Source organism: Corylus avellana, chromosome 6, assembly GCF_965113065.1.
Source record: "Corylus avellana chromosome 6, dhCorAvel1.hap1.2, whole genome shotgun sequence".
In the NCBI taxonomy this organism is placed as follows: Eukaryota; Viridiplantae; Streptophyta; class Magnoliopsida; order Fagales; family Betulaceae; genus Corylus; species Corylus avellana.
In genome coordinates this window covers 444,788-465,775 of record NC_142495.1, presented here as the reverse complement: position 1 = coordinate 465,775, position 20,988 = coordinate 444,788, and the positions used below count along the sequence as shown (strand labels likewise).

At 35.7% G+C, this 20,988-nt stretch overlaps 3 protein-coding genes and 2 non-coding genes across 7 annotated transcripts; 2 read left to right on the top strand and 3 right to left on the bottom strand.

The window, feature by feature from the left end:
* Positions 1-1,334: 1,334 nt before the first annotated feature.
* On the bottom strand, positions 1,335-4,895 carry LOC132187101 (CURVATURE THYLAKOID 1D-like protein). 2 transcript variants are annotated; one of them, XM_059601275.2, is made up of 5 exons: positions 4,655-4,895; positions 4,347-4,576; positions 1,794-1,898; positions 1,613-1,684; positions 1,335-1,532 (listed from the first exon to the last, which is right to left on the bottom strand). In XM_059601275.2, exons 1-5 carry the CDS (start codon positions 4,806-4,808, stop codon positions 1,461-1,463), a joined length of 633 nt encoding a protein of 210 aa, XP_059457258.2. In that variant the 5' UTR covers positions 4,809-4,895; the 3' UTR covers positions 1,335-1,460. The 2 variants fall into 2 exon arrangements, with proteins under 2 accessions (XP_059457258.2, XP_059457259.2); XM_059601276.2 differs by having other exon boundaries at positions 4,705-4,895.
* LOC132188907 (small nucleolar RNA snoR128) lies at positions 3,470-3,554 on the bottom strand. Its single transcript, XR_009440966.1, has one exon. It is a non-coding gene; the product is annotated as a small nucleolar RNA snoR128 (small nucleolar RNA).
* On the bottom strand, positions 3,930-4,023 carry LOC132188905 (small nucleolar RNA snoR128). Its single transcript, XR_009440964.1, has one exon. It is a non-coding gene; the product is annotated as a small nucleolar RNA snoR128 (small nucleolar RNA).
* Positions 4,896-6,512: 1,617 nt separating the features above from the next.
* LOC132186538 (general regulatory factor 8) lies at positions 6,513-11,555 on the top strand. 2 transcript variants are annotated; one of them, XM_059600517.2, is made up of 4 exons: positions 6,513-7,084; positions 7,784-7,906; positions 10,049-10,165; positions 11,240-11,555. In XM_059600517.2, the coding sequence occupies exons 1-4, from the start codon at positions 6,599-6,601 to the stop codon at positions 11,258-11,260; spliced, it is 747 nt and encodes a 248-aa protein (XP_059456500.1). In that variant the 5' UTR covers positions 6,513-6,598; the 3' UTR covers positions 11,261-11,555. The 2 variants fall into 2 exon arrangements, with proteins under 2 accessions (XP_059456500.1, XP_059456499.1); XM_059600516.2 differs by having other exon boundaries at positions 6,524-7,084; positions 11,246-11,555.
* A 5,310-nt stretch (positions 11,556-16,865) lies between these two features.
* On the top strand, positions 16,866-19,510 carry CYCD4;1 (CYCLIN D4;1). Its single transcript, XM_059601681.1, is given in 7 exon segments — positions 16,866-17,483; positions 18,021-18,107; positions 18,215-18,313; positions 18,430-18,631; positions 18,725-18,846; positions 19,013-19,223; positions 19,226-19,510. Coding segments are annotated over 7 exon segments (1,083 nt in total). The 5' UTR covers positions 16,866-17,150; the 3' UTR covers positions 19,255-19,510.
* Positions 19,511-20,988: the final 1,478 nt, after the last annotated feature.

The following is a 20,988-nucleotide window of genomic DNA, read 5'->3' as shown; positions in this document are numbered from 1 at the left end:
TTCCGGCCAACTCCATGGCAATCCTAGTAAGGCCGGTCAGATTTGCACTTGAACTCCGAGGATCCGACCGCAATGTTGATCTGCAAACAGCGGGAAACTTTGTGAGGTTGCAAGTTTTGGCTATTAGGTTCTCATTTGCAGCTGTTTCACAATGGGTCGAAAGCGAGAGAGACATTACAATCGAGATAGCAAAGAGAAGGAGAGAAGCGTCAAGTTTAGTGGCCATTTTTTTCCGCAAAATGGAAGAGCTTGTTGCAGACAAACTAATTTCTATGCCCATCTTTTTATACTATCGATATGAACTACAGCTGTGATGGCGTGGCTTGAATTGTGACCATACGAACTGACTGAAAAATCCCATGTTGGTAAGGCTCATAAAGAACTCTCTCCCAAGTGCCTCCCACAAGTGGAAGAGCAGTGGAAAATAACTCACTCAAACGAAAAACATAAACATTTTACACATTATAAAAGTCATTTTTCTTGGTACAAATTAATTTTTCTGCACAATGGAAGAGCTTGTTGCAGACAAATTAATTTCTATGCCCATCCTTTTATACTATCGATATGAACTACAGCTGTGATGGCGTGGCTTGAATTGTGACCATACGAACTAACTGTGAAAAATCCCACGTAGGTAAGGCTCATAAAGAACTCTCTCCGAATTGCCGCCATCCACAAGTGTAAGAGCAGTGGAAAATAACTCACTCAAACGAAAAACATAAACATTTTACACATTATAAAGGTCATTTTTCTTGGTAACTGAAAATATGTTCATCTTATATCAATATTTTAAGCCATGCCGAATATTCAAAAATAAAGAAAATCTTATCCAAAAAAATATTTTTCGCTAAACCATCAATACATAAATTCAAAAACCACGTAACATAAAAACAGCCATAAATGGCCCCTACAGTGCCTCAACCGCAGAGCATTTCTTTCGTCCCCTATTCTTAGGGCCTATTTGAGATTACATTTGAAGGAACTAAAAACGCTTTTAACACTTAAAAAGACCGTTTGAAGAAAAAAGTACTCGTTTAGTAAAAAAATTAAAAGTGCTTTAAAAGGTTCAAAAAGCCTAAAAATGGCCAAAAAACACTTTTAGTAAAAGCTTAAAAATAAAGTTTTTGTTCAAAAGTTCTTTTCGACTTAAAAGTTCTACTTTCAAACGCAATCCTAACAGCCTCTTAGAGGTCTTGGGAATGCATGATGAACCTTGGCAACCTTCAATTTGATATCGACACAAGAAATCGTATGACTAAAGTAATTCAATGACGAGAACAATCGTCATTGAATAACAAGAGAATAACAACGAGAAAAGACCAAGTACACGCGGGTAGAAAAATTAAACATATTTACTTCCATCTCAAAAGTACAACCAGTCTACATTTCTATGGCGACCGAAAAAGAAACATATATTGCCTTCACTAGAAAACAGAGCAAGATCAAGTGACTACTCTATATCAATCATCATCTGATCCAATAACCTGTTGCTTAAGCTCTTCAATTTTAGTAGCCAACTCTTCCCTATTTTTCTGCAAGTCCACAGAAACTAATTAGTATGAGTCCTCAAACAATGGAGGGTCAATTCTAATCCAACACAATTTGTGAGTACCTTAAAGATTAGATACCGATAGCTGAACCAGAATGTGTAGCCAAGGCCCACAACTTCCATCAGCTTGGGAAACTAATTTCATTACATTGAACAACAATCAATTTACCAGACAAGAAATTAAACCTTGTTCATAACACTAAGGAACAAAAACAATTAACATAAAATAATAACAAGTACGCACCAATGGAATAGAATCAATGGTGCTGACAATGACCGATGAAAACCACAGTGCAACCAACGCACCACCACCATATAACAGAACATTATATGTATCATCTGAGTCAAACTGCATGTTTTTAACAAGCAAGGAATCAGTATAGATATATCAAATGACTAATAAAAATGGGAATTTAATTCAACAAGCACTCAAACAGACAAAAGTGTAAGCTGTGTATAGTATCAACAATATATTTTGGATTTATTTTTTTTGAATTCCAATTTTACTCACACAAGTCAATAGTTGTCTGTTGTTAGGGCACGTTTGGTATGAGGATCCATGACCTGGAATGGTGTAGTTTTTTTTTTTATAAATATATTTCAAGACTGAAATTATATCAAATGCAAGACTATAAAGAGATGTACCTTACAGAAAGAATAGGCGAGAGAAATGGATAGACAAAAGTACCGTACAAGATAAGATATGCAAAAGCAGTAAAACAGCTAATCCATCAAAATATCAAAACGGAGGACCATTATAAAAATTGCAAGTTTTTTTTTTATAAAACTAAAATGTATCCAAGGTATGGGAGCCCAGAGAAGAAGTAAGCGGAAGACAACTAATCTGGACAAAGATTATCTCCCAAGACCTTTGGACGCAAAATTCATATATGCCTCCAGAACAAAGCCAGCAAGAAATTGATCCTCAGATCTAATGCCCTTGTAGCCGAAAGAAGAGGCAATCACATACCCACAACGCAACCATTTTCTTACATAAAGAATATTTATAAACACCTAGACAGAGACGGCTAGAGCAGCATAGTAAAGAAAACAAGACAGAAAAAAGAATGATGCAATTTTATAAGAAATGTGAATGGATTGAACCCCTTGTTATAGTTTTTTTTTTTTAATAAATATATTTCAAGACTGAAATTATATCAAATGCAAGACTATAAAGAGATGTACCTTACAGAAAGAATAGGCGAGAGAAATGGATAGACAAAAAGTACCTTACAAGATAAGATATGCAAAAGCAGTAAAACAGCTAATCCATCAAAATATCAAAACGAAGGACCATTATAAAAATTGCAAGTTTTTTTTTTCTTATAAAACTAAAATGTGTCCAAGGTATGGGAGCCCAGAGAAGAAGTAAGCGGAAGACAACTAATCTGGACAAAGATTATCTCCCAAGACCTTTGGACGCAAAATTCATATATGCCTCCAGAACAAAGCCAGCAAGAAATTGATCCTCAGATCTAAAGCCCTTGTAGCTGAAAGAAGAGGCAATCACATACCCACTACGCAACCATTTTCTTACATAAGGAATATTTATAAAAACCTAGACAGAGACGGCTAGAGCAGCATAGTAAAGAAAACAAGACAGGAAAAAGAATGATGCAATTTTATAAGAAATGTGAATGGATTGAACCCCTTGTGAAAAAGCTTCAATAAATATTCTTGAAGAGGAAACGTGAAGAGGGAGAAGGAGAGCACTCTATTAACATAATTTAACGAGCAAAAGCAATCAAATAAGTAAATTATGTGAAGAAACTCACAAAAATATCAGAGAGATCAAGAGATATTAATAGTAAGAAAATTATGGAACACCCCCCCCCCCCCCCCAAAAAAAAAAAGTTAACAAAGAAATGCTAAAAAAGATGAAAAATGGATGGAGAAGTTTTTGTTGAAAAGAACTGTCTGTTGCTCAGGTAACCGCTCAGTATTGACTTTCATCCAGCCACTATAAATAGGAACTTCCATACTGTTTTATCATTCATCATAGCAACCAGTTTCCATGATCATCATAATTCGGTAAGTTGAAAAATAAACATTTAGATAAGACAAATATTAATAGCATAAAAAGTAGGATTAATATTAATCTATATGGACTCAAATTATTGTACAATTGGCAATGTGCGAGATTGTGTGAGATCCTCGCCATTCTCAACTCTTACGTATAAATATGAAAATGTAATCAGATAAAATATGGCCAAAAAATTAAATAAAATACAAAAAGTCAAAAGGAATGAAGCCTGGTCGACAAGGAACAAGCATGTAAGGAACAAAAATATGGGATAATTTAATAAATGAGATAAAGGACAAGAAGAAGAGGAACGAAAACTGAATGTTAATAATGTATTTAAACTACTTATATTTGGGGTTGCTCAGGTAACCGCTCAGGATCGACATGGTTGTCGAAGTTTCATCAAGCATTCGATGAACGCCATCAACCACTGAAAGCATCATCATAGCAACCAAATTTTCATTTTCATCCAACCACTTGCAGGTATAAATAAATAAAACTATAAATTCATGGTTGCTTTTTATATGATTATGAAAACAGAAGAGTCGGAACCCAACGAGATCAATTGGCAAATAGAATTAGCATAAACAAAAAGTTTAACAACGTAATATCCATTATCATTTATTACAAAAAATGTATTATCAAACAACAAAAAAAACAGAATAGATGTAGGGATTTGAAATATTATCAAACAGAGAAATCTTTGTCAAAAATATTACTACAGTGTGACAACGAACCATTACAAAACTAGAAGTTCAGGGATTTGAAAGGAACCTTTATATTAAGCTTATCCAAAAGCTCAAACGACTGCGTTTGCTCATCCCCAGGAGACTCCACTTCAGCTACTTCTGCTACCACAGTTTCACCGAATATCTTCTTCTCAGCCGGTGGAGTATCTTCCAGGGTCACTACACCGTCGCGTTCTTCACTAGCGTACCGGTTTGCTCCACTCGAAGTTTCTTCAGACGTTGTTGCTCTTGGCAATGAACTGGTAAAAAGCAACCCTGAAATAAATCGATTGCCGATGTATCAAAAACCAAAAATAAAAAATAAATTTAAAAAAAGAGTGAGGGAAATGGAACCTAGGGTTTCGTGTTGATTCGGTACCAAATGTAAAGGATGGAGAACGTACGGGAGTGGAGGCCCCCGGCGGTGCGAGAGAGTGGGATTGGCCTCAGAGGCAGAGAGGGTCTGAGGCGTGTAGGATTTGTAGCGAGGACTCTGTCGTGGCAACATTTGGGAAAGCTCGAGAGAGCTTGGGTTGTGCTGCACAGAGCCATTTCTGGAGACTAAGCTACACTCTCGCCGTGGATGCGGACTGACTTGTTGGTTTGAACCCCTTTTTAAAGTGTGCGGCACTAGGGTTTCTTTTCATTTTCTCCTCGGCCTCTCTATTGGGCCATGAAGCAAAACGGCTCGGGCTCGGGCTGTTCGCCTGAGTAGCCAGATATGAAACCATTTGGATATGCTTAAACATATGTCTGGCCCAACCACGCAAAACCGGATTTATATATAGAGTTGTTTTAATGGGGAAAAAAGAAAAAGAAAAAGAAAATACTAAATTTAGGAGAACAATGACCAAATAAGGGAATGATTCAATCAGTTTTTGAATTGTTTTTAGAAAATAGTGACTAATTCAATGACTGATTGATAATGATACATTAGCAAAATGAAATAAACAACATTACTAGAACAAGTGGGAACACCATCAAGTTTATTTATTTCAAAAAATTGGATTAATCCATCTAAAAAAAAATGTTTTTTTTTTTTAAAAAAAAAAATAGGGCCATATAAATTAAGTTCATAGTTTAAAAGCCCCAAAAAAGTTCAAAAGAAGCCTAAAAATGAGCATTTTTTTTTTCATAAAATATGTCAGGTTTTTTATAATTTTTAATGTCTAAGACCCAAAGTTACTGGAGTGAAATATTATCAAAGGTTGAAATCCCCAATATCATTCGTATTGGTCGTGTAACTTATGGTACAAGGTTTTTTTTTTTTTTTCCGAAATTTATATGTTAACCACCATGCTCACTGAAAGTCTTATAAAAAGAGAGGACAAAAAGATTCCCAGGATCAAGACATGCTTACAACTCCTTCGATATCCTGCAACGCACTTGTGCCTTAGAGAGTGTTGTTGTAGATGTAAACCAATATGTGACATGCCATTGGTGTGCAAATTCATCTATGTGCAAGGTATCTAAATGGCATTACAAGACATCTTATAATAGGAGTATAGTAACACCTATTATAGTGGAACAAGAATCTCTTTATCTCAAATTTTATGTGAAAATTTAAAATTGGTGTATTTGACGGTGTAAATAATTCTACATTATTTAAAAATTTAAAAATATATGTCAACATTTAGTTTATATACTCTATTAAATACACTAATTTTAGATCTTAACCATACAATTATGGTGTTAGTTTAAAAGATGGACTCGTAAAAAAAAAAGTTGGAAGATGGATCAATCAATAGACAAGACATCATAAATTTTTGATTGAATGCGATTGGCCCAATGAACATTTGGCCCGTTCGGGCTTTTAAGACACTTTCATTAAAAAATAAAGCCCTCGCCGAAATTTGACTATGACTGGTGGAATCTGACTATCATCCATCTCCGCTCCTATCCCGTTCTCAGAAGCATCGACCAATCAGACCACAAAAACCATTTCCCCACACGCGCTCGTGCACTGAAACCCATGATACTCGCTCCTCTTGAAGCCCCCACTCCGCCACAAGGCCCACAAAACATGAGAAGGCACTTAAAACGACAGCGTTCGGCAAGATTGAAATGACAATAATATTCTATATCTTCTATGTGTAATTACGAATTTACCCAACTGATTTCCCACCAAAAGCGAGTAGTCCTTGTGAAATCTCACCCGCGATTGTACAAACTCACTTCTTACAGGCTCTCAAAAATCCAAAAGCCAACCAATATTACCTCCATAATTCCCCTTTCCAAGCTGTTCAAACTCAAAATCTCTTTCTCTCTCTCGCTCTCTCTCTCTCTCTGTTCGCTCCAATGGCTTCCTCACTGACCAGGGAACAGTACGTGTACATGGCGAAGCTGGCGGAGCAAGCCGAGCGGTACGAGGAGATGGTGGAGTACATGGAGAAGCTGGTGACGGGCTCGACCCCGGCGGCGGAGCTGAACGTGGAGGAGCGGAACCTGCTGTCCGTGGCGTACAAGAACGTAATCGGATCGCTGCGCGCGGCGTGGCGCATCGTGTCGTCGATCGAGCAGAAGGAGGAGGGGCGCAAGAACGAGGAGCACGTGGCGCTGGTTAAGGATTACCGGTCGAAGGTGGAGTCGGAGCTCTCGTCGGTGTGCGCCGGGATCTTGAAGCTGCTGGACTCGCATCTGGTGCCGTCGGCGTTGAGCGGCGAGTCCAAGGTGTTCTATCTGAAAATGAAGGGCGACTATCACCGCTATATGGCCGAGTTCAAGGTCGGAGATGAGAGGAAAACCGCGGCTGAGGATACTATGCTCGCTTACAAGGCCGCTCAGGTATTTATTTATTCATTTATTTTTAATGTTATTGTGTTTTTGCTGTTTCTTATAGGGTTATTTAGTGCGTAATTACATGAATTTGTTATTTGGCAAGGTGAACTTGGATTTGTTTTCTTTATTTCTGTTTGTATATTTATATTGAACTTTCTCTTATTAATTGTCAATATCAAATGTGTAAATTATTCAAATGCCAAATAAATCTTGAATGCTTATGATTGCAAAATTTTCAGCTAGATAAAAAAAGGGGGATTTTGTGTGTTGAAGAAGATATGAGATATTGAATGATATTTAATAGGTTAGCATTCTGAAAGTCAGTGCGGTAGTCCAGTTTGATGAAAAAGGAGCTTATTTTCATGAATTATCTACCAGGAGTCTTAGTGTTAAGGTATGTTCCATAAAGTAAAAACAAGAATTTCAAACTTCGTGTTATAAGATAATCAACTGAATTCATAGATCAGTAACTTTGGGAAGTTATTTTGTCATTCCCTGGATCTTTCACTCGAACAATATTAAGTTTTTGTCTCTTTCTGGTTGTTCTGTTGGGTGTTGCCTTCGCTAGTTTTTTGCTCACGAGGGAAAGTTTACGCGAATTTTGGGGAACATAATTTATCTTTGTGCTTCATTTGTCAATTGAAGAATTTTCATAGAGGGATGCTCTCGTTTGTGTACTTATTTGATTCTTTTATTGGTTTGGAGGATATTGCACTTGTCGATCTGGCTCCAACACACCCTATAAGGCTGGGGCTGGCACTCAACTTCTCAGTGTTTTACTATGAGATCCTCAATTCATCAGAGAAAGCTTGTAGCATGGCAAAACAGGTTTGCTTCTTTCTTGTGGCTGCTAAAAGTTTAGGAACATGTTTCTTTGTTTTCTCTTATGGCATGAGCACATCTAACAGCTTAAGAACTGTCAAAGCTTTTCAATGTATTCTTTCAGGTGGAGAAATCTTTTGTTAGACAGAATTATTTCATTATTAAAAAAAGTAAAAGCATCATTTATTGTCCAACTAAATAAGTAAAATGATAAATAACTACGTGAGTACCTATGTTTTTATGTGGTTTATTGTTTGACCTACTTATGGAAGAGGACCATGCAAGTCGCATTTGTCTGATACCTCAAAAGGAGTGATCACAATTGGCTTTTTCTGTATAAACTTATATAGTTTAGATTGACCTAAGACACTCTTGATATGGGACTGATCACAATCCAAATCCCAGTTCCTTTGCCTTGCTAGGTTACCACATATATAGTGGAGAAGAACCAAAAATATGTACTTTTCAGAAAAGGAGAAGAAGCAAATAATATGCTATACGTGGACTGCAATACATATAAGAGTTTTTCTAGATCTGATTAGGACTGGGAAGCTGCAAGCTTTGGGATTTCTGATGCCCTGCTTCACTTCATGATTATGTGTTTGTCCAGTAGAATTCATAAAGATTTGATCATCATGTCTGCTATAAGATCTATCTTTTTTGGCAGTTCCCCCTCCCACCCTCTTGATTTGGGTCCAAATCAGGATCAGGTTTGGTACAAATTGAGCCTTGGAATAACTTCAACCACATGAGATGTTCCATGTGTTGGATACTGTGAACTTTAACATCAGCTTGTAATTGCTCCATTAAATGGCCTAGGGAAAACCCTAGGCAAGTTTCACTCCTAATGCGAATCACAATGCGTGTCCCAAATTATTGGAATATGGCACTATAAATTATTACCATTTTGAACATATGCAACTGCTGGTGGATGTACGTGCTAAGGCTGATTTTTTGGTAAGAAATCGATAATGAGTGTTATGTTGGTAATCAAGTGATGTGGGTTTTTGAGTTCTTTAATAAGGGTTTGGAAATTTAACAGCTTATGGAAGAACACATGATATTACTCTTACTATTGTGCTGAGGTTGTTCTGGTGGTAATAAATGGGTTGAGATAATATTTGAGGCTGGATATGTAACAAGTTATGAAAGATCACTTGGCAACACTTGTAGTCTTGCCCCTTAATGGTTTAGTTCCAGTGTACAATAAAGAGTTTATTTCAGAAAGAAATCATCTACTCTTGTCTTGGGGTTTTCCTGCATTCTATTTTACATGGATGATTAATAGTGAGCAGGAAAACATATAACTGTAACTGCATTGATTCTCCAGTGTCAGATTTTTTCAGAAGTAAGTTTAGTATAAGTTCTTGAACTTGGTTACCATTTATCTATCTAAAGAAAAAACACCTCGGAAGAGAAGCTGAGGTTGATACTGAGTCTCTCCTGGAAATTGACCAAGTGAAGGTGCAAATTCAGCTCATGAGGGATTGAGCGATCGGTTTATGGAGGGTCATCAAATTATTAACTAGATCAAGGTGTAGGGAAAAAAAAAAGGAAAAAAAGAAAAGACAACCAAAATATGGATGCACCCTGTTCGTGGGCAACTTGTGTGTATTATGGTAATGACTGTTGTACTAGAGTCTAATTTAATGATTATGATGTGGGACAACAAGAAATTCAGAAGAAAAGTTAAGGAGAGAGAGAAGCAGAGAAGAAAAGTAAGAGAGGAGGAAGAAGAAGCAACGAGAGAAAAAAAAACTAGGAAGAATACAACAAAACAGTCGATCAAAATTTTATTCATCAAAAGCTAATTAACACAGTACAAAGTTGTGCTTAAATAGCCTTGGGATTAAATCCTGACCTTAGCCCTAGTGACACTTAGGCTGACAGCCCACTAAAATACCATAAAGCCAAAAAGTTAACATAACCAGTCTGAAAAATAAATAACAAAACAAATAAAATGCAAAATAAGAAAAGTGCCTATAATAACATATCCAACTCTCAATCATCCAGCCACAAAGTCATGGGTTGGGCCATCCTATACACGTGTGATCACTAGCCTGTGTCTAGTGTTCCCACCAGATTATCTGTTTTAATTTATGTTAATTATTACTAATTTGGAATTTTAAACCTCTTTTTCATCTACAGGCCTTCGAGGAAGCCATTGCTGAGCTGGACACGTTGGGCGAGGATTCCTACAAGGACAGCACTCTCATCATGCAATTGCTGAGGGACAACCTCACTCTTTGGACTTCAGATATGCAGGTGAGTGCAACTTGAATTTGTAGGAGCATTTGGTCATTCTGAAGCAATAAAACCATAAAACATTATTACATTGCGTTTAGAAGCATAATTCAGGCTTGCAGAGAGATGCAGAAAAACAAATTATGGAGCATCACCAGAATACGCCTCCTCTTGAAATATAGAAAAGAATCATGATAGTGTTGTGAAATAATGTTTGAATGCAATTAAAAAAAAAGATTGGCTACTGACAGTGCTCTGCAGAACAAAACTGAATGGTTGCAGTCCCTGGTGGCCTTGGATAACCTTCTAAGCTTTCGGTAACAGTAATTTGGTATGGTGCTGTTTACCCAATTTGTAATCAACCTGGGCATGGACGTTCCAGGGCCAATGGTGGCTTGAGTGGGTTAATCCAGGTCCCTTGAGGCTTGTGAAGGTTAATCAATCAGGCATATCTGAAAAGAGGAGAATTTACTTCTCTGATGGATTCCACCTGCACTAAACCTTCAGAGCCATTGTTATTGAAACTACTCCTAGGAAATTTTGATGATTATTGCTTTGAATGTAAATATGCATAAAGTCAACATATAGGAAAAATAAATAATAATAATAATAATTGACTGTAATAATGATTGGCCAAACGACTTTGAAACTAAAAGTGCTGGAATTTAAATAGAAATTAAGCAGCGTTGGCTATGGGAGACCTTAAGATTTTCCAAAGGTAGTTCTTTTTTGTTCTCCCATCAGTACAAGCTTCTTGCTTTTGTACAGCTTCAGGCTTTAGCCATCAGACACATGTACCTTTTCAATTGGTTCCTCTCTTCGGTTACTGCCTATGTTCTTTTCCACTTCTTTTTGTACGTGTGTTCTTTTTCACTTATCCCCTTTTCCTCGCGGCATCACATTCATCCTCAGTCTGACTAATAATTAATTGTTCTTACCTCATGAGCATCTATGGATATATTGGCCCTATGGCATCTTCAGCCAGGTGTTTTGATTAGTTTGCTCATAAATTCCAAAGCTAATTATTGTCTGACTGGTGAATCAATCTGATCCTTGGTTGTTCAGTCAAATAATGATAGCCACTATATCTTGCAGGAGCAGATAGATGAGGCTTAAGCAATGGAATGTTGTGCTCCTTGAGGGAGGTGGGCTGGAATGTCATAAAAATTATCTGTAACCTGCTTAATGCTGACCAAATGTATCCTTATTTGTATACCATGTACTCATGATGTTTTTTTATGTCTTTATTTTATTTTATTGTTATTTTGAGGCTCCAAGAAACTCATGATAATTTTTATCTAACTTGCTATACTTTTCTTTTCTTAAAGATTCCAAAAGTCTCCAGTAGCATCAAAACTTGAAGCGTGTAAATGATTTCATGGAAGAATAACTTATAATACCCAGTTGAATGGTCTTCATTGCATTTGCCTGTATGTATTCAATGTCTTTCAGAGCTTTCTATACTTTTTAAAAATTGTTGGCATGAATGCTAGAGGTATAGAGACTTCTGGTAGGCTGTTAGCAAAGATTGGGTGTCTTCTAATTGGAGATTTTCTACCATTAATTTCCCCTACAATTGGGCGGTGAAAGGCCTCCAATAGGGCTCAAGCAGGGGACTGCTGGGGCAGGTGTACCCATTGGAGCCTCTCAGTCTCCTGCAATCCTATCAGGAGATTGCTAGAGCTTGAAAAAACTGTTTTGCACTTTTTTTCTTCCATTCAAACTGCTTTGCACTAGGATGTAACGGGGAGCTGCTGCCGGGCCAAGTGGTAGTGGCATTTGTTCTCATTATTTGACTAATCACGTGAAAAAAACGATGGTCAGTTTTTTTTTTTTCTCATAATTTGGTCAATCTCATTCTTATAATTGTTTCTGTGAGAAAACTTCCCTTTCGAGGCAGTGAGTGGGGTCAGTTTGAATGGCAGACCCGCAAGGCCGACCGTTCATGATTTTCACTAGGAACTTGAAGCGGCTCAATTATCAAGAATGTATTCATGGTCTACTAAAATCCACAATGCCCATTGATGTTAAATGGAAAAAAAAGGTTCTTTCTAGCTGTTATATGGTCTACCAAAGACCATAACTGCTGTATTCATTGTCTCTGTCGAGGCCCAGCACATTCTAAATGACCCTATTTGGTTTTGAAGTTCTAAAAAAATAGTGAGTTTAAAATACAGTTGATGAAAATAAAATGAATCTCTTAATCCGTTCAAGTTTTTAAATCGTTATTTATTTTTTTATAAAAAATAGGATATTTCTGGCAATTTTACTTAAAATTTAGCCTAAGAAATTGGAGAGCCAAACAACTCTTAACAAGCTTCTGGAAACCAGATCCATCGTTGTCGACTTGTCGTTAAAACCAAGCAACAGTTAAGACTCTTTGGCAGAAGCTCCTGTTTCAGTACTCCAACTGCATTATTATTCCCTGTTCAAAGCAAAATCATGTTTGAACCAGGCAGTTTCACTTGTTAAAACTTCCTTCGATATTCCCCAAGTTTCTTTTCCTTGGTTTTTCTGCAGTTTCACCATGATCTGTCATTTGTGTTTTATATATATAATTAAGTGAGCAGCGGTTATGGTGGAGTTGCATAAGCAATGGCTGATGTGCCAGATGCTTTTGAGAGAGAGAGAGTATGTATGGAGGGAGAGGGAATGGAGGAAGCATTCTCGAGAGCTCGAATCTCAAACAGAAAAGATTTAAAAAAAAAAAAAGAATGTCTTTAGACCACCATGCTGTGCCTGGCTGTGCAGGTCCAAGAGGGGGTTTGGCAAATGGCAATGGGTATGAAGCTCTTACAAAGTTAGCAAGTAAAGCTGCGATTAGAATTTCTAACACACGTGATTTGGGACGTGTAGTTATAAAGCATATCATATTTGGTCCATGGGAATTTTTGGGTGCAAACCCCATTAAAGAGGTGGAGGAAAGGTAAATAGCCTCAAATGAGAAAGATAGAGCATCTCTAGGAGTAGAAAAAAAAAAGGGGGGGTTAGAAATTTGTGTTGCTAAAAAGCCTTATAAAGAGAAAAAGCATGCGTCTTTTAGATCTCAATATAAAGACTTGTTTCATGAATGCAGGCATCCTAAGTTCTGAGTAGTTTAATGTATGACATACTTCACAATTCTTGTAAGAATTTAATTTTGAAGTTGGGATTGAAATGGGCATGTTGGTCTCTGCATTTCACTATTGTGTTAAAAAGATTGCATTGCATTGCATCATCAATCTGACGGATATGTGAGGACAAATTGGTCAACACAAGAAAGTAGAGCACAACTATCAACTAATATGGAAAAGTGATTTAAGTCGCATATCGCATTTTCTATTTCATGGATGGGTCGTTATGCACGTGTTTCATTGATTAGCTTTCCTTTATGGATCTACGGCAAATTAAAAGTCATTTTGTTATTTGTATATATTAATATTCATAATACATTGGTCCAAAGGGAGGTGAATAAAGTACTGGCGAAAGCAACAATTCATTAATTTCTAGATCAAGTGTGTAGTAATTAGAAGAGTGTAAATTTTAAATAAACTAGTGTGCTTGCCGCAAAATTTGTGTCTTTAATATTAGATTAATGTTTCATTTATATTTTATAATATATAAAACAAACACTATTGAGAAATCATTTCACATATTCTGCTCAATCAATATCACATTGCATATTAAAATTTAAAATTTATCTCTTTTAAGTCCTCGGTCACCCTCAGTGATAAATTGATAATGATGGTGAGAGGCCGATGGGGGCAACACTAAATAGAAAATGCCAAAGTTTTCGTTCCATCCTTGATTTCAGATTTTTTTTTTTTTTTGGGACATATCCGCATAAGAAGGGAATGATGATTCGAACTAGTGACTTTCGCTTCATTAGACGTGGTCGTAACCGATTCAGCTATCTCTTGGGAACCTGATTTCAGGTTTTTAACCCTACACTCAACTAACATAAAATCCTTGACCAAACAAAAAAAAATAAAAAACTAATTATTTCAGTCAATTTGCAACTTGGATATATTTTAATTTCATCAAAATAGGCACTGAGGTTTAGTTATTCACCAACGATAAATTAATTCTATATAAACTCCTTATATACAATTCATCTTCTAAATTGGGAAAAAATTAAATTTACTCCCAAAGTTTTTACATTATTTTAATTTAATTTTTAGATTTTTCATTTTTTTATAATTAGACATTTAGATTCTTCTATGATTTTTTTTTTTTATAAAAAAAAAAAAAATCATTCACGTATATTATTAATAGTAGAAACTTAACAACAGCGTTAAGCTATTACAGTATCAATGACACATTGAGAGACTTATTCTATATGAACCACTTCATCACCTACAGAAAATGATAGCTTTGCAAGCATATGACTATATGAGTGGCTCCATCGGCCTCTCGTGGTATGTGGGACACCCCCCATTGATGGAAGGAATATTCTTCTATGGTTTTAAACATGTCATTAGTCAATTTAATGTCCAATTAAACAACAGTATAACATGTTAGACTAACCAATTAATGCAACGTGGCTTGATACAATAGGTGTCATGTTGCATGATTAATTTAAAATTACAAATATATTCTAAATAAAAAATTAAAATTACAAGTTATATTTGTAATTTAACAAAACTGTGCCACGTGAGCACGCATAGTAATTAGTAGGTAATGTATCAAATGAAAGTCATGTGACATTAATTTATTGGTATGGCGTGTTACGCCATTAGACCATAAGTTGATTGAAGGAACCATTTGAATGTGTGTGTGTGGGGGGGTGTGGGGTCACATCAAAACATAGAGGCTAAATCTGAAATTTTCCAACTTAAATATCAATGTACCTATTACATAGAATCGTAATAATTACATTATCGGTAATCACATGCATAAATCATACAAACAGCCTCCTACTACATTAACCACCTAACTTTCTCAGCATTTGGTAATTGACACTTGTCCTCCCTACCCCATCACCCATTTTTCCCTTTTGGTTTTTTAACCGCAGATAAAATGCATGGTAAAATTACACTTTAAAAGATATGTTAAATTTCTCTAACCCAATTTAACGAAAGAAGTTAATCATTTTTTGTGAACTTTCGTTAACTTCATTCATATTTTTATTACAGTCTAAACAAAAAAATTCAATCCAAACTATAATAATCCACGTGCCAAATGAATCAATGGAGTAGTTTATCGATTCTTCTAAACATAATTATATCATTTAATTAACATCATTCTTCAAGTTAAATTGAAGTGTAAATAAAATGAAGTGTTGTACTTAATTGTTATGAGTTGGACAAACTATATAAATCCTTGCTGTCTCAATGTTTTGTCATATAAATAATAAAATAAATGTTTGTACCACAAACAATGCATAGTTAAGGCAATGACAATTGTAGACTGTGGTCTCATCATAGTCTCTCTTTTTATTAGTCTTTTTTCCATATCCATATTCTATATACATTTACTTATAATACACTACTATTTTATATGTTTATGTCAACCCCCTATTTACTGTGTCTCCAAACACATTTTTACACAATTATTTTTGGAGACATATTCACACAGAATTTGACTTGTATTTTAGATTTTCCCAAATACTTTTTCTAAAGTATTTATAATCTTACACTTCGTCCTTCAAATCCATTACTAAACACCACACAAAAAAATTAGACAAACGGTTCTCTATTATCTCTATCTTTTCTTTGACAATTTTTTTTTTTTTTTTTTTTTAATGAGATGAAAAAAATTTATTTAATTGACATATATTCACAATACATATGATTGTCACATATATTTTTAATAAAATATATAATTCTCACAAGTATTTTTTAAAATAGTATAGACGTTTGATAGAGTAATGCTATGTACCATCTTTTTATCATCTTAAAGCTGATGTGACTTTTAAAATTACAATTAAATTTTAGATGAATCATACTTGAATTTTGATCCAATGATGATTTTGAAAGTCACATAAGCTTTATGAGCATTTTAAGAGAATAAAAAGATGGCACCTATGACCTAACATTACTCTTGAAATTGACCCCGAGAGCGAATTATATAGATTAAATTTTGAGTTTTTTTTTCACATATATAGATTAAATTTTGAGTTTTTTTTTTTTTTTTTTTTCACATAATCAAATATTAAATTTGCATATAAATTTGTATTGAAAATACAATAACAAGTTTGCTTCCTTACCAGGCATATATATTTTGAACATATGTCACTTTGGAAAGGAATTTTTTTCTTCGTTGTACTTTTATGAAAAGTTATTTGTAATTGGGTTAAATACCTAATACTCCTGGAGTTTAAGGATTTTATTTTTACTCCCTGGGATTTCATTTTTATCACAAGACCCTCCTGAGGTTTTGATAAAGGGCCAACTTAGCCCATCCGTTAGTTAACCGTTAAGACTGACACGTGGACCAATCAGATGTTAACACGTGGCACCTATTTAATTTTTTTAAAAAAAATTAAAAAAATGTATTTAAAAAAAAAAAGAAAAAAAAAAGAAAAAAATTGGGGGTGGCCTTAACAGTCAACTAACAGATGGACTAAGTTAGTCTTTTATCAAAACCGCAAAAAGGTCTTGTGATAAAAATGAAACCCCAAAGAAATAAAAATAAAATTCCTAAACCTCAAGAGTATTAGGTATTAAACCCTTTGTAATTTTATATTTCCTTGATTTGCTTGTAATTTTCTTTTCCTTTTTCATTTTGTGGCCTAAGAATCCACAGCCTTCTCTCTCCCATTGTCTCGCTTACCCTAAAAACATATGTTCATCTCCTACATAAAGCCCCTCTCTTTGCAACTCTTCTTTACCCCACCCCTCTGCGCTCTCCCTCTTACATTCACTAGCTCTCTCTGTATACACTCTCTCTTCTTTTGGGTTTACTCACTGTGAAAATAAAAGAAGAATGAATATCATTGCAAGCCGTAATCTTTGACAAACCCTTGTTCAGAAGTCTCATTTGGTGAGATTATCTTGGGTTTTCATAGATTTTTGAGGTCCTTCCAATGGCAGAAAGTTTTGACTGTGCCAACTCGAACGTTCTCTGTTCTGAGAACGGCAATGCTTGTTTCGATGACCTTAATTGCAATGACACAGATGGGTGTGGGATTTCCTCCTCATGGAACCACCCAAACACTCGTACACACAATCAAGACCCGATTTTTGATATAATTAGATCCGAATCTTGGATGGGTTTTCCACTGCACAGCGAAGAGAGAGTCAGAGAAATGGTTGAGAGGGAGAGAGAGCATTTGCCCAGAGATGATTACCTCAAGAGATTGCGCAGTGGGGACTTGGATTTGAGTGTTAGGAGAGAGGCTCTTGATTGGATTTGGAAGGTTGGTGTAACTGATTGTTTCACATGGGGTTTGTTGGGTTTTGCTTGTTTGATCCACTGATTATTGGTTTAACACATAATGGCTTCAATTCTCCTGTGTTTTTTATTTTTTTATTTTTATACTATGGTCCAGGTTTTTTAACAGGGTTTTCGCTTTCAACATCATCTTTATTGCTTGTGCCAACGCGAATTTCTTGACAATGTGAAAATTTTATGATTGGTGTTGATATTTTTCATTGAGTTTCATTTTGCTTTATGTGCTTTATTTTGTTTATGAATTTCTAGTTTGTTGATGGATTACTGATGAAAATGTTCTTTCTTTAACAAGTTTTTGTGGCAACTTGGTCGGATTGTTTTCTTGGATTTAAGTTTTCCTTCCATCTTTGCCTTCTTTTTTCAATTTTATTATTTTTAATGAATTATTGCTTTATGTTTCCTTGTTTCTGATTAATAATTTGATCCTGAAAAATAGTCCCTTTTCTTGATTTTGGGAAGGGTCATTTCTCTTTGTGACAGTTTGGTGCACTGTGATCAACAGGCTCATTCCCATTACAGTTTTGGACCATTAAGCCTTTGCCTATCTATAAACTATTTGGATCGCTTCCTGTCAATTTATGAATTGCCAGTAAGTTCAGATACTGAAACAAAGTGTGCTTCTTTCTTTAATTTTATTTCTTATTGTTGTTATTACTTATTGATTGTCTCTACTTGTCACTTTTCTTGGGCATATAGAGAGGTAAAAGCTGGGTGGTGCAATTGTTAGCTGTAGCTTGTTTGTCACTGGCAGCCAAAATGGAGGAGATTAAAGTGCCACAGTCGGTAGATTTACAGGTATAAAATGCGTGTGCAATAATAGTTTAGAGTTGTTGGATTAACAATTTGATATGATCTGGATTTGGTTTTGATTTGATCCGGTTGCCTTTATGATGTTGTGCGTTTGTGGGCAGGTGGCAGAACCCAAGTTCGTGTTTGAAGCTAAAACTATACAAAGAATGGAGCTTCTGGTGCTGAGCACATTGAGATGGAGAATGCAAGCTTTTACCCCTTGCTCCTTCATTGACTACTTCCTGAGTAAGAGTAACAGTGTTCAGCTTCCATCATCATTGTCCATCTCCAGATCAGTACAACTCATATTGAGCACAATTAAAGGTCTGTCCTTGATTATGTCTTTATGTGTGTGTCGTATTTTGTACTGGGATGTTCTTGAGGATTAATGCACTGCTGGGTGGGAATTGAATGCAGGTATTGACTTCTTGGAATTCAGGCCTTCTGAAATTGCTGCATCAGTGGCTATTTCTGTCTCAAGGCAAATGCAAGCAGAGGTCATTGATAAGGCCATGTCTTGTTTGATAAACGTTGAAAAGGTGAAATGAGTGGTGCCCACAGAAATAAAACCAGGACAGGACAAATCTTCTGCTTTTGCTCTTAAAAGAAGATTATTATGCCTGTTTATCTTTTTTTTTTTTTTTTTTTTTGGTTCCAATTTGATAAACTTATGAAATTTGGTTTTTCTGTCTGTGGGATTTGCAGGGAAGAGTGTTGAAGTGTCTTGAACTGATCAAAGACCTGTCATTGATGAGTGGGTCTGCTAATTTGACAGGTGCCTTGGCTCCATCTGTGCCCCAAAGCCCCGTTGGGGTTTTAGATGCTGCATGCTTGAGCTATAAAAGTGATGAATTAACAGTTGGGTCATGTGCAAATTCTTCACATAATAGTCCAGATATTAGAAGAGGAAACCAGGCTGACCATCTGAAGTGGACTTCAAGTCATGAGATGTGAATTTTTCTCCTTCACACCCAAGTCCAATCAGTTTGGTTGAATGGGAGTTTTTGTGTGGTTTTTGAGGATGGCCCTCAGTTACAAAGGAAGAGAGAGAGAGTTTTAATAAATAAATGAATTAAGGTGGAAAGCAATTCAAGAGGGTTTCAACTTTCATGCTTCCAGCATGAGAGAGAAAGTCACTAGCTGTCTATAATCAGAAATTCAGCCATAAATATTAAAAATGGTGGTGGTTGTCATGGTGGATTAGTATGTTGGTGATTAGAATACAGCTTTTTATTTTTTTGGTAGCAGAAAATGTCCCATCAATCAATTTAGGAGACAGAAAATGTTGTCCGTAACAGGATGAACCATGTGATTGATTTAATTATGAGTATTCATTAATGTGAACAATTTCATGACAACTTGAATGAAACGATGCCGTTCGCTTCTTATAAGAAAGTACTATCTCTGTCTGTTTTAAGGCTTTTGGATATAGCAAATGGCCATGATGGGCTGGATGCCAGGCCCACGATCCTTTGTTTTTGAGTGTGTGACCTCTGAACATCTGTCATTTCGCAATTTCTATGTATCCGTTTTGAAGTGGTGCGAAAGAAATTCTATGCACATTCTCCTCTCTCTCTCTCTCTCTCTCTCTCTCTCTCATATACAAACCTAATGACAAATCCAATGAATGCAGCCTTTACTGTGGTTGCAACTGTAACAGGCAGTCGCTCAACACAGGAAAATAAAATGTGCATTAAAATATATGAAACTTCATTGATTAACATCAGCTAAGCATGGGCAATTCTATAACTAAATCTAAGCCAATTATAACATATATGCATGGCATATGAGACGAACCAACAGTAAGTAACAGAATCTCAGAAAGAAAAGGTAACACAAGACAATTGCCTTGAAACTATAAAAAGAAAACAATTCATGTATATTAAACTAGAATGACTCAAACTTTGAGTGCCAAGTTTTATATTATCCTTTTTGTCTGCCTATTGTATGAACAAACTTATGTATTCTATTTCCCTGCCATGTATATATGAACACAAATTTAAGTTCTTAAATTTCACGTAGTTAAACATGATATAAAAAAAAAACCTCATTATACACCAAACATAAAATAATATCAGATAAATATGTTGTTATGAAAATTTGACGAGAGCTAATTCTAAAATCTTCAAAAAACAAGAGCAGAGGAAACTTTAGACTTTACCAATAAAAAACCCAAAATTAGGTCACTGTCGTTGCAAAATTAGGTTGGGTAAAGATTGTACGAGCTTTGACTAATTGTAGCATCTCCCTCTTATAAAGTAAGGGCGACAAATACACTGACGAATAATCCCTTCCCATAATTAACTATAAGGCCCAAGGGTGATATATATATATATATATATATATATATATATATGCGCGTTGAGTGTGATCCATCAGCCAATGAATGGACGCCACAGTGTTGGCGGAATCAACAAGTGTGCCTCGTGGTGTATTAGAAAACCCAAAAGATAAAAAACTGTGGCTTGTGAGGAAAAAGATGATGGGTAAAAGGGGTTGGTCAGAAGACTCAAGAGAATCACACCATTTTACTTGTCTATAGCTTGGGATGGTGATCGGCAAAATAGTAATTAGAATGGGGGGTTTGGTTTAATGGTAGGAAAATGATTTTCGGTCAGCATAACAGATTGACCCATGGGGAGGCCAAAAGGAAAAGTACAGATAATTGGTTTTTATTCAGA